The sequence below is a fragment of the Pongo abelii genome, chromosome 17 (assembly GCF_028885655.2).
Source record: "Pongo abelii isolate AG06213 chromosome 17, NHGRI_mPonAbe1-v2.0_pri, whole genome shotgun sequence".
Taxonomy (NCBI): domain Eukaryota; kingdom Metazoa; phylum Chordata; class Mammalia; order Primates; family Hominidae; genus Pongo; species Pongo abelii.
Genome location: NC_072002.2, coordinates 94,937,129 through 94,950,871, shown reverse-complemented (window position 1 = coordinate 94,950,871; position 13,743 = coordinate 94,937,129). Strand labels below are relative to the sequence as shown.

Sequence of the window (13,743 nt, the reverse complement as noted above, 5' to 3'; positions counted from 1 at the left end):
TTCTGCTTTCTTTGGGTATCAACTTGTGCATCTATTTTTGTTTTCTGTCCAATTCATCTTACATTCTTGCTCGTGGTGAAATCGGGCCTGAGGTGGGTCCAGTTCACCTCCTGCTTCTCTGGACAGGAGGAACTCCCTGACCGGCGTCTGGTCATCCTGCAGCCTCCTCAGACTGCAGACCCCGGAGAACCCACAGGCAGGTTGGGTGGTAAAGCTGCCTCTTCACTCGGTGCTGCAAATAACCTAGTTAGTACAGGAAACAGTCACCCGGGGCTGGCGTGCTGCTGGGTAACGGTGCCTTTCCTCTGCCACCATGTCGCCGTATCTTGACGACAGCACCAGGACCCCGGGGTCCTCTACCCACTGAGGATGCCTCCCTCCCCAGCCAACCTCCATCAAAAACCCCACAGGAAAGGTCCCACACCCAGCGGAGACAGCCTGAGCCTGGAGGTCCCGCGAGAGCCACATCCCGTGGACGGAGAGTTCTCATACCCGCTGCCTCCCGAGCTGTGGTCAAGGGAGGGTGCCGTCGGAATGCAGGAGTGTGTGTTTTTGGAAAAGGGCCGTGGCCTCGAGGTGCAGCCTCCCACTCGCCACACTGCGGGACTGATGCTGGGAGGAGGAGGGGAGGTGAGCCGAGGGGACCTGAGCCAAGGCTGCTGGCCGGGAGAGGTCCTGGCGGTGGCCACAGCCCAGCACCTACCTGCAGCTCTGGGGCCTCCGCATCCCAAACAAAAGGGAAGGATGAAAATAATGCAAGAGAGTAATTCTTCACCTTAACCGTTTTAAAATACCAGCTATAAGCCTGGTTCTTATGCTCAGAGGCGAAACCCTGAGATCATCACACTCGCAGTTCTGCGGTTTCCATTTCTGCTGTTCCACACAGTTACGTCCGTGGGAATTTTTTTCGTTTCTGTTTCACAGCTAAGGAGCTGGATCCCAGCGAGGGAGGAGGCGAGTGCTCACCGCTGCCACACACCCACGAGAAGAGAACTTACAAAAAGGATTTTTATTAAAGAGAAATCTGTTTGGTGGGTCAGATATGAAACAGATTTACAGAAACTTTACATCAGGTGTGTCTCCAAGACATAAAAGGCCGCCCAGGAAAAGCAACGCCCCCTTGCCAGGATGCCAGTGGGAGGACGGGAGGATGGCAGCCCAGGCCACGTGGCGTGGACCCTGCGTAGGAGGCTGGAGGAAGCTCCAAGCTGCCCGAGAGTCACGGCATTCCCCGGAAACGGGTTGCCTAGGAGGGAGCAGCAGGCGGCGGGGGTTCCAGGCACGTCTGTGCTGGGCTCAGCGCGGCGTGCACCCACGCTGTCCTGCTTAAACTCCTAGTCCATGTCTCATGGGACCCCCAAAGCCGTCCCCTAAGGAATGTGCTCTGGTACACAAGGGGAAAACACACCAACCCGCCCGACCGAGACAGCAGGCGCACCAGCCTGGGCCACGTGAGCCTCTGCTGAGCTCTTTGGCACAGCACACCTGGCCTTTAACACCTGTCACTTACAAAAGTAGACATTCCTGTAGTAAAACTTATTAAAAACACCTATTTCTGCAAAATAATGTGTTTCTGTATGTGGAGCTCTGCAAATATACATGTCCTTTGGGAAGAAAGCAGCGTGGACCGAGACTGAGGGCTGGTCCGGGGACGTCCGAGTGCTGCTGGAGGCCGGACAGGCTTCAGTCCCCGCCCGCCGCCTGCGCTCACATGAGGTCGTTGAGCTCCGCCTCCAGCGCCTTGGCCATCTCGTCGGCCTCGGAGCTGCTGCCCTCGTCCTCGTTGCTGGACTCCCTGCTGGACTCGCTGGCGGCGTCCTCTTCATTCAGCTTCCTCTTGTGGCCTCTGCAGAGAAGCAAACATGGTGTGAGACGCTTGTGGCAAACGCAAAACGCCGGGTCACCGCCTGGTCTGCATTTGGAAAGCGGCTTCCGTGGTTTTAACACAAGACACAGCACAATTCTCTGGTCAAGGACGCACACAGGCCACCGACCCAGGGCCACGTCACACGTGTATGGACAGCAGAGCCCCAGCGCAGGAGAAGAGGCCCCGGCCCTGTTACACACGAGGACACCACTGACAAAGCGCTTGTTCACCTGCTACAAACGCATGTTCCAGCCGCTCATAAGCACCTGTGATGCCAGAAGACCTCAGAACAGGAAAGCAGGACAGGAAAGTAAGATCATCTGTCAGAGTAACTGTTAGTGTTATGTGAACAAGCACCTCCCAGCTCATCAAGTGGGCCACGGTCTGGAAATTCTCATTTCCTCAGGCCACTGCTAAAATAACTCTAATAAACACAGAGAACACCAGCCCTCTGCATAACCAGCTAGTAGGCTTTTCTTACGAGCTACTGCAGGTGCACCTGGTTCCTGTGATGTCAGCCAACTTGAATGGGGCACACCCATGAGATCCCCAGAGCCCTGAAATTCCAACCGCCTGACGTCCTGCCAGACACCCTCCCTCCTGGTGCCGTGCTGGGACGTCCCACTGCACCAAGGAACCTCAGCTACCACCTTAGAGATGGAAGCCTGGTTAAGTGTGCACAGCCTGTTTTGATTTTACCCTGATTAGGGGCAACTGGGCCATAGTAGCCTTCAGTTACAATCCCGAAAAGTCACTGAGAGAAACTAGTGACAGTCACCATATGTTAGTACCCTAAAAATATTTCCTTAGCTAACGTAGATACAATGTAGCTAACATACACACCTATGTGACACATTATGTGTGATACAGCTGCACACACACATAGCAGACATATAACACACATGCATTCGAGGCTAACACACAAACTATAGCACAGTAATAAGTGTGATGCAGCTGCACGCATGTAACACACATGCACTCGAGGCTAACATACACAAACTATAGCGCAGAAATAACTTGAAACCATTCTTGCTGGTATTAGAAGAATCACAGTTCATTTATAAGAGACAAAAGGAATAAAATCAGCCGATCAGATGGAACCAACAGAAGACAAGAGAACCCCGTGGGCTGGCACACAACAGCTGATCAGTCACGACAAGCTCGTTCAGAGAACCCAACTGTTCGTGGTCCAGGAAATACCACATGAGAGAAACACAAGGGCCCCAGAACTCCAAGTCCTGTCCAGGTGGCAGGCACTGGGCTGTAGGATGACAGCCCCTCCCCCGCTCCCTCCTTCCCTCCTGGACCTGCCTCTGCGCCCAGCCCCTCCCTCCCCAGCGTGTCCTCTGCGCCCAGCCCCCCCGCCCCAGCGTGTCCTCTGCGCCCAGCGCCCCCCTCCCCAGCGTGTCCTCTGTGCCCAGCCCCTCCCTCCTGGACCTGCCTCTGTGCCCAGCCCCTCCCTCCCCAGCGTGTCCTCTGCGCCCAGCCCCTCCCTCCCTCACCTGCCGTCTGTGCCCAGCCCCTCCCTCCCCAGCCTGTCCTCTGTGCCCAGCCCCTCCCTCCCCAGCGTGTCCTCTGCGTCCAGCCCCTCCCTCCCTCACCTGCCCTCTGTGCCCAGCCCCTCCCTCCCCAGCGTGTCCTCTGTGCCCAGCCCCTCCCTCCTGGACCTGCCTCTGTGCCCAGCCCCTCCCTCCCCAGCCTGTCCTCTGCGCCCAGCCCCTCCCTCCCTCACCTGCCGTCTGTGCCCAGCCCCTCCCTCCCCAGCCTGTCCTCTGTGCCCAGCCCCTCCCTCCCCAGCGTGTCCTCTGCGCCCAGCCCCTCCCTCCCCAGCGTGTCCTCTGCGCCCAGCCCCTCCCTCCCTCACCTGCCGTCTGTGCCCAGCCCCTCCCTCCCCAGCGTGTCCTCTGTGCCCAGCCCCTCCCTCCCCAGCGTGTCCTCTGCGCCCAGCCCCTCCCTCCCCAGCCTGCCTCTGAGTCCAGCCCGCCATGTAAGATGGGAACTGCCATCTTTCATCACATACTGGGACCCCTGGATCCATGAGATCCTTTCTTAAAAAGCAATGCATCCCATCATTTAAAAGCGGAGTAGGCAGGGTGCGGCGGCTCACACCTGTAATACCAGCACTTTGGGAGGCCAAGTCAGGCGGATCACCTGAGGTCAGGAGTTCAAGACCAGCCTGACCAACATGGTGAAACCCCGTCTCCACAAAAAAAAAAAAAAAAAAAAAGCAAAAAATTAGTCAGGTGTGGTGGCGGGCACCTGTAGTCCCAGCTACTCAGGAGGCCAGGGCACGAGAACTGTTTGAACCCAGGAGGCGGAAGTTGCAGCGAGCTGAGATCACGCCACTGCACTCCAGCCTGGGTGACAGAGCGAGAGACTATCTCGGGGGAAAAAAAAAAAAAAAAAAGATGCGGAGTGGCGGGAACTGCACGCCCTGACACCTGCCGTCCAAGTTTTAAACGAATTTATCATTTTTATGTCAACTGGAATGAATATTTTCTACTGAGAAATAAAGCCTTACTTTTAATTGCTATATGAGAGTGAGGGGTTACAAATTAGCTGGGAGTGTCGGTGCATGCCTGGAGGCCCAGCTATTTGGGAGGATGAGGAAAAAGGATCCTCTGAGCCCAGAAAGTGGAGGCTGCAGTGAGCTTGGGCCATGACCACAACACTGCACCCCAGCCTGGGTGACAGAGCAAGACCCTGTCTTAAAAGAAAAAAATCTCTGCGCACCTTTTCTGTGTACCTGTTTCCCCTCTGCATGCCTCGTCTGCAGACCTTGTGCCTGTGCCTGTGTTGGGCTGGGCACCACCTGCTTCCCCTCCGTGCCTCGTCTGCAGACCTTGTGCCTGTGCCTGTGTTGGGCTGGGCACCGCCTGCTTCCCCTCCGTGCCTCATCTGCAGATCTTGTGCCTGTGCCTGTGTTGGGCTGGGCACCTCCCGCTGTTTGCTTTGAGGACGCCAGGTGTATCATACACGAGTTTCCTTTATTTCCAGTCTCTGCTGACACCAACGATGCTGTCAGGGCCACGAGTCTGGCCTCCGGTTGCTACAGCAACAAGCTTTTGGCAATTAACAAATTCATCAGTCATTTCTCTTCCTCCCTCATACACGCTGATAGCTGTTCCGGGAAAACCCGGCTCCTGTCCTCCCATTAGGCTTCCTCCACCTCACTCCATTTTGAGAACTTGAAACAAAACAAGATAGAGACTGTTCTTGTAAACGTTAAGGTGCCGCAGCGAGGGGTGCCCCGAACCCCCGGAAGAGCTCAACCCACTGGCAGGTGGACGGGACAGAAGACCCTTGCGAACAGAGGCGGCGTTTCAGGCCCCCAGAGCAGTGCATGGCGCTGACCTTCGGGAGGGGGCAGTCATGACTGTGAACAGGAAAGCTGAAGTGCCATCTCAGGTCGAGCTTGGGCCTGGATCTCGTGTGCACGGGGCCTCGGGAGTGTGTGGCGCAACCCTAACAGTCTGGTGACCCAGCTCCCTGCCTGTGTGCTGACGCCTTGTTCAAGGGAGCCCTGGCCCCTCCTAGTGAGGCCAGACTCGGGGGTGCTGGCAGGTGTGGTCGACTCCCTCACAGCAATGCTGGGTTGGACGTACCAGGGGCACTGAGCAGAGCAGGGGCAGGGGCCCCAACCGAAAGTGAAGATGGGGCAGACATGAGCCAGGCGGGACCCTGGGGCGAGCAGGGAGAGGAGGGGGAGGGCGAGAGGTACAAGAACCAGTTCCAACAATTCCTTTCTTTCTAAAATCAAGCAGGGGAAGCCATCCGAGGCAGACAGAGTTCTAACGGCAGCAAGAGGATGGCAAAGAATGGGAAACACCAGCTGTGACTCTCTGTTTGAGGTTTAGAAATACATTCCCCTCACAAGGCTGACAAAAACACCCAGTGTGCTGTTGACAGCACGACACCTTCAGAAACGCCAGCGTGCCTTGGCAGGGTGCCACAGGACCTGAACCAAGCCCATGGAAGGGACCACCTCAGCTCCTGCTGGAGAGCCCTGAGCACATGCACCAACACGGCTCACACACAGACACGGCAAACACAGACACGGCTCACACACAGACACGGCAAACACAGACACGGCTCACACACAGACACGGCAAACACAGACACGGCTCACACACAGACACGGCAAACACAGACACGGCTCACACACAGACACGGCAAACACAGACACGGCTCACACACAGACACGGCAAACACAGACACGGCTCACACACAGACACGGCAAACACAGACACGGCTCACACACAGACACGGCAAACACAGACACGGCTCACACACAGACACGGCAAACACAGACACGGCTCACACACAGACACGGCAAACACAGACACGGCTCACACACAGACACGGCAAACACAGACACGGCTCACACACAGACACGGCAAACACAGACACGGCTCACACACAGACACGGCAAACACAGACACGGCTCACACACAGACACGGCAAACACAGACACGGCTCACACACAGACACGGCAAACACAGACACGGCTCACACAGACACGGCAAACACACAGACACGGCAAACACAGACACAGCTCACACACAGACACGGCAAACACAGACACGGCTCACACACAGACACGGCAAACACACAGACACGGCAAACACAGACACAGCTCACACACAGACAGGGCAAACACAGACACGGCTCACACACAGACACGGCACGCGCACAGACACGGCACGCACACAGACACGGCACGCGCACAGACACGGCAAACACACAGACACGGCACGCACACAGACACGGCTCGCGCACAGACACGGCACGCGCACAGACACGGCACGCGCACAGACACGGCACGCGCACAGACACGGCACGCGCACAGACACGGCTCGCGCACAGACACGGCTCGCGCACAGACACGGCACGTGCACAGACACGGCAAACAGGCACGCACACAGACACGGCACGCGCACAGACACGGCACGCGCACAGACACGGCACGCGCACAGACACGGCTCGCGCACAGACACGGCACGCGCACAGACACGGCTCACACACAGACACGGCACGCGCACAGACACGGCACGCGCACAGACACGGCTCACACACAGACACGGCACGCGCACAGACACGGCACGCGCACAGACATGGCTCACACACAGACACGGCAAACACACAGACATGGCAAACACCGACACGGCTCGCGCACAGACACGGCTCAACACACAGACACGGCAAACACCGACACGGCTCGCGCACAGACACGGCTCCTAGGCAGACACGGCACGCGCACAGTCATGGTTCACGCAGACGTGGCTCATGCATAGACAAGATAATGATGACTCTAAAGACCTCTGATCATAATTCTGTCGCTGTTGTGTGAGACGAAGTGGCCGCAAGCACTCACGGCACTCGCTGGGAACAGTTTCTTGTGCATCCACAGCTGGGGATGCTGTGGTTTGAGGCTGTACTAAAGGCTTCTTCCTTCGATTTTCACAAGAAACCTGCGGGCAGGCGCCACCATTCCCATCTCACAACAGGGGCCTGGACCCCACGATGCTGGTAAGAATGCGAGAAACATCTTCCACGCACTTCGGAAAAACGTGGCCGACTGGGAGACAGGGCCAGGGCTTACATGAGGCTGAGTGTCTGGGACCAGGTCAATGGCTTCCACCCTGAGGGGTCACAGAGCCCGGGCTGGAGCACCCCTCCCTCCATAGGTCACCCCAGGCCCTGTGCGGTCCCTCCTGGTGCTGAGAATGCTGCACCCTCGGCCTTGCTCCGTAATGAAGTACAGGGAGCGCTTCACTAAGGTGGCACAAAACCTTTGCTCTTAGTTAAACCATGTTTGGAGTGTGGCATTTAAAAATACTAGACGAATGGACTTTAGTCACTAAAAATTACCTCAAACGTTAGACACAGCTGCAAGCTATAGTTAGTAAATGTCCGTAACTGATACCAGCTTCACTTCCTCAGCATAACGTGCAATATTTGTATTTTGTTTATACAACCAGCTGCACAGCTCCATAGAGAAATATTAACAGATTTAATTTGGGGAAAATTTAAAGCTTTAACGTTTATCTCAAATTCAACATGGAGTAAGTAAGGCAAGAATACAAACAGAATAATATATATGTATACCCCACCCCCATATTTCAGTTTTCCAAACACACTGGGCTGTCACAGTGCACGATTTGGCACCAGAAAGATATCCGTCAGTGCGACAAACGCATGCACAATTGTGTCACACCAGCATCTAATCCAAAGGGGATGGAACAATCCACAGGCACAGCATTCCCGTGGCCACTGCCAGCATGGCTGCGGGAAGAAAAGGGAAGACCAGTGCTGCTCACCGTGACGCCGCCACGTCACTAAAAACCTGCGCTGGCGTGGCCAGGTCTGCACGCACCGGGACACCTGTGGGAGGCGCTGCGCACAGCGGATTATTTCCCCAGTGCACCCTGGAGTGGAACGTGGCGTGAGGGCGATGTGGGGCTGCCCAAAGCAGGTGAAGCCGCACACACGTCTGGGGGGCTCCGCGGGGACCTGCAGGGAACCTGCCAGATGACGTCAGCGGGACCCAACAGTCCAACCACCTACAACACAGGGCTGGGCTCTGTCAAGGAAAGCAGGCGGCAAGAGCTGGTCTGCTGCTGAGAGTGGGCCTGGACCCAGGGACAGCCAGCAGTGCCCTCCCTCCGCGGTGTCTGCACCTGAGTCCCAGTCCCCGCAGCGCCCCAGCGGGGATGCCACAGCTCTGGGTGTGAACATCGTCATGCTCTCCTCAGCAATCTCACGGCATTAGAACGAACCTGTGTGTGTTACAGGTGGAAGAGGGGCAGGCGCCCTTCGCAGCAGGGAGCTGGCTGGGCGATCACCACACCTGACCCTCCCCTCTGAGAGCCTGCTGCCGGGCCGGGGCTCTTTAAAGTGGGACGTTCAGTGAGCTATTTTAGGGTAAGAATTGCTGCTTCGTGTATTGGTATGAAAGGACTGGAAAAAAATTAATGTCTCTCACTTAAAATTGGGCAATCATTAAAAAACACTATTTGATTCAGCAGCTTTGTACCCAAATTCGAAACTGCAGGCACCGGAGTGGCCGGCAGCACACGGTCAAGGCACGCGACCAGGAGCCTTCAGCCCGGTGCGCCAAAGACCACTTCAACACCCCTAGGCACAGCGGGCACGGTGTTCACGCCTGCAGGCCCAGCACTTTGGAAGGCTGAGGCGGGAGGATCGCTGGAGTTTGAGGCCAGGCTGGTCTCACTGGGCAACACAGGGAGTCCCCATCTCTACAAAAAATTTTTAAAAACATTAGCCAGGCATGGTGGTGCGCACCTGTGGTCCTAGCTACTTGGAAGGTTGAGGTGGGAGGATCCCTTCAGCCCAGGAGTTCAAGGTTCCAGTGAGCCATGATGGTGCCACTGCACTCCAGCCCAGGCAACAGAGTGAGACCTTGTCTCTTAAGCCCCTAAGTACGGGGTGGGCAAGGCAGGGCCTCCTGACCTGTTCACAGTGACAGCGGTTGTCAAAAGGCTCTCACTTTTCCAAGAGACGCAGTTTGTGTAGCTATGAAAACACGAAAAAGCAAACCTTCACAAACCAAAACTCCGCACGCTGTGTGCAGGGAGAACGAACACAACCTCCACCTCCGACACCCTTGAATGGCAAACCCTGAAGAGGCCACAGGGTCAGAACACACACGGGAGGGACGCGGGGACAGAACACGCACGGGAGGGACGCGGGGTCAGAACACGCACGGGAGGGACGTGGGGAGAGAACACGCACGGGAGGGACGCGGGGACAGAACACGCACGGGAGGGACGCGGGGAGAGAACACGCACGGGAGGGACACGGGGTCAGAACACGCATGGGAGGGACGCAGGGACAAAACACACATGGGAGGGATGAACGATCCCAGTCACAACACGTACGTGTGCTGACCACTCATATTCCCCACAAAAATTATCCATGCCACACTCATTACAACTGCTTTGGAAAAGCCTGAAACTCACATGAACTTACGTGTCGTGGGGACACCTCCTAATCCCAGTAGCACCTTCTGATTCCCCATCCCACTCTCAGGACCCACAAGTCTTTCCCATGGAGTGGCCTGGTACCCCTGCTGAGAGCCAGCTGGCCACGGACACGGGGCCATGCCGGGACGGACACTTCTGCTCCACGGCCCAGGACGCTGTCATCATGCCAGCCTCCATTACTCTGAAGCAGGATGTGCGTCCTCTGGCCTGCTCTTCCTCAAGACCCTCCAGGGTCTCCTGCGTTCCCATAAGAGCTTCAGGACTGGTCTGTGGCCCTCCAGGGGCAGCGTCTCCCACGTCGCCCCCCATGACTGAGCAGTGGGGGAACCTCCACAGTCTCGCCATGTCCGCCTCTCCCTTTGCTTGTCAGTTTCTGCCTCTGGTGAGTTGGTTCTCACTTCCGGTGCACATGTGCTAGCAACTGTCACTCTTCCCGATGGATCCAGCTCTTAGCATCGTAATTCCATCCGTTATCATGATAAAGCATCCTTCTTTACCTGTAGAAGCATTCTTTGTTTAAATTCAGTCTTCTCTGATATTGGCAGAACACTCCAGCTTTCCTACGGTGACAGCCTCTGACCCAGTTGTTCATCCACTCGTCGTTGAAGCTCTGAATCCCCTCGCGTTCACACTCGCCACTCTGCTTTCTGTTTCTCATGCCTCATGTAGTTTTAGTTCCTGTCTTCCCTTTTCTGTTTTCTTTTGCATTAAGTGAATATTGTCTAATGTAACATTTTGGTTCCTTTTGTGAACTCCAAGTATCGTGCCAGGTCTCAGTTAACTTAAAAAGTTTATTTTGCCAAGGTTGGGGGCACCCGCCTGTGACACGGCCTCAGGAGGGCCTGACGTGCCTGAGGTGGTCGGGGCACAGCTCGGTTTTATGCATTTTAGGGAGACATGAGACATGAAAGAACATATGTAAGATGAACACTGGTTCACTCTGGAAAGGTGGGACATCTGGAATCGGGGAGGGACCTCCAGGACACAGGTAGACAAGAGACAAACGGCGGCATCCTTCTGAGTTTCTGATCAGCCTCTCCAAAGGAGGCCATCAGATCTGCATCTCTCAGTGAGCGGAGGGTGGCTTTGGATAGAACGGGAGGCAGGCTGGCCCTGAGCAGTTCCCAGTGTGACTTTTCCCTTCAGTTTCATGATGGTGGGGCCCAAGGTTTATCTTCCTTTCACACTTTTATGATCTGTTTCACGACGTATTTTGAGTTATTTCCTTAGCGTCTGCTCTTGGGTTTAGCATACATATATCTCACTCGATCAGAATCAATTTTGGACTCATGCTAGCCTAATTCCAATTCGATACGGAGACATGGCTGCTGCACAGCTCAGCCCCTCCTCACTTTGTGCTTCACTGTACAATACCACATCCGTGCACGCCATGAACCCAACAATGCATCGTTGTAATTATTTACAGCAGGAGGGGGAGCAGGTGCACACTCGGACTCCTCACTTTGTGCTTCACTGTTTTTTTTTTTGTTTTTTTGGAGATGGAGTCTCGCTCTGTTGCCCAGGGTGGAGTGTAGTGGCATGATCTCGGCTCACTGCAACCTCTGCCTCCTGGGTTCAAGCAATTCTCCTGCCTCAGCCTCCTGAGTAGCTGGGACTACAGGCACATGCTGCCATGCCCAGCTAATTTTTTGTATTTTAGTAGAGACGGGGTTTCACCATGTTGCCCAGGCTGTTCTCGAACTCCTGAACTCAGGCAATCCACCCGCCTCAGCCTCCCAGAGTGCTAGGATGACAAGCGTGAGCCACCGCACCCGACCTTGCTTCACTGTACAATACCACATCCATGCATGCTACAAACTCAACAATGCATCGTTGTAATTATTTACAGCAGGAGGGGGAGCAGGTGCACACTCGGAGCGTGGTGAGACCAACCTTCTTGTTCAGCACTCCTGGGTCTCTTCAGCTCTTACTGTAAATTCCAGTCACCATCTGCTGTCATTTCATCCCAGGCCCCTCCTCGGTGTGGCTACTGGCAAATGATACATCTCCACATGGTATGGGCTCAACAATACAATTAGGTACAAAGAGTTGTTTTATTTCATTTTGTGACAGGGTCTCGCTCTGTGGCCCAGGCTGGAGTGCAGTGGCATGATCTTGGCTCACTGCAACCTCCACTGTCTGGGTTCTAGTGATTCTTGTGCCTCAGCCTCCTGAGTAGCTGAAATTACAGGCATGCCCACCACGCCCAGCTAATTTTTGTATTTTCAGTAGAGACAGGGTTTCACCATGTTGGCCAGATTGGTCTTGAATTCCTGACCTCAAGTGATCTGCCCACCTCGGCGTCCTAAAGTGCTAGGATTACAGGCTTGAGTCACAGCCACCACATGACCGGGCATAGAGTCTTATACTATAAAACTATACTGCTTTTTTAAATCAAGAGAAGAAAGGAGAAGCAACACGCTACCTTACAGAGTTACATAATCTGCATTCCTCATGCTCGCTTGTTTGTGTGGATTCAGATTTTCATCTAAGTCACCTGCTCTCAGCCTGAAGAGCTTCCTTTAGAACTTCTTGTAAGGTGCGTCTGCTAGTGAATTCCCACTTTGTCTGGGAAAACCCTTTGTTTTTGAAAGGTTGTTTTGCTGGATACAGGGGCCTGGGTGTGGTGGTGCCATCTCTGAGGAGAAGCGGCTGTGGCGTGATGCGCTCTCCCACCCTCAGGCCTCTCTCCCATGGACGCCTCACGCCTCCTCTGCTGCCCTCAGGCCTCTCTCCCGTGGACGCCTCACGCCTCCTCTGCTGCCCTCAGGCCTCTCTCCCACCACGCCTCATGCTTCCTCTGGGCCCCCAGCCCTGCTCCCGGCATTTCCTCTTCCACTGGGATGTGCCCAGGTAAAGGATCTTTGTGTTCATCCTACTTGGAGTTTGTTGTGCTTCTGGGACGTATAAATTAATGTTTTCCATTAAATTTGGGGAGTTTTCAGTCATTATGTCTTTGAATAGTTTTTCTGCTCCTCTCTCTCCTAAAGATTATCTTTCTTAGTTAATTATCCAAGATTAAAAACAACTTTGATGTGTGAGTGTTTCTGGTGGAGCACTATTCCCTGTTGTCTAAGAGTGGGAACTCACGCAACCCTCCCAAACGGACAAGAGGAGGTGAACACACACCCCTGTGGAGAAGAGCTGAGTGTTGGGATCCGGGTACTCGTGTCAGGAAACTAAGCCTTTAAAACGTGGTGCTGTTTTCCTTTCCTGTTTATCACTGCACCAGATGGGACAGGAAACGGCGCCAGGACTAAAATCTCCAAGTACTTAGGGAGCCATCGTCAGCTGTTGTCTCTGTCAACAGATCATGGGAACGACCAGCTCATCTTCTTGCCACTAACATAACAGCTCCCACCAATGCTGTGCTATGTTTCTTGGCAGTTAACTCAATGTCGTTTTCACTTCTCCACGAACTCTAGGAATGATCTGAATAAAGAGGCTATGGTATATTTTAAAGTTGCCTTTGTGAGTGATGATTCACCTCCGGCCACCAAAAGCATAAAAGGATAGGCTCAGGGACAGATCAACCGCACGGGGGACCTCACCCAACCACGGGCTCAGGGGCAGATCACCTGTGCAGGAGACCTCGCCTCACCTGGGTGCCTGTTCTTTTCAGTACCTGGAACTGGTGGTGGGACGACGTGTCTGTGAGATCCTTAAACATTCTGAAGATGTCTTGTTTGGTTTTTTATTTTGAGGATTTATTTTAAGGAGTGAAAGTGCCCAGCAGGCGGCTGCATATGGAGCAGGCATCTGATGTTTGTTGACTTGAGAGAAGAATGAATCACTCTTGGTAGACAAGTAAAAAACACAACCTTCCCCCTTCTGCTAAAACTCATTTTCAAGTTCAACTGACATTAAGAT

The 13,743-nt window shown here is 54.6% G+C and overlaps 1 protein-coding gene across 6 annotated transcripts in view; it reads right to left on the bottom strand.

The window, feature by feature from the left end:
* Window positions 1-994: 994 nt before the first annotated feature.
* CTDP1 (CTD phosphatase subunit 1) overlaps window positions 995-13,743 on the bottom strand; it is a 76,572-nt gene continuing 63,823 nt past the window's right edge. For all 6 annotated transcript variants that reach the window (XM_024236055.3, XM_024236053.3, XM_024236054.3 and 3 more), the window contains one exon: window positions 995-1,846. In XM_024236055.3, coding sequence (XP_024091823.3) covers window positions 1,708-1,846 — 139 coding nt within the window. In that variant the 3' untranslated portion in view covers window positions 995-1,707. The remainder of the gene's footprint in view (window positions 1,847-13,743) is intronic.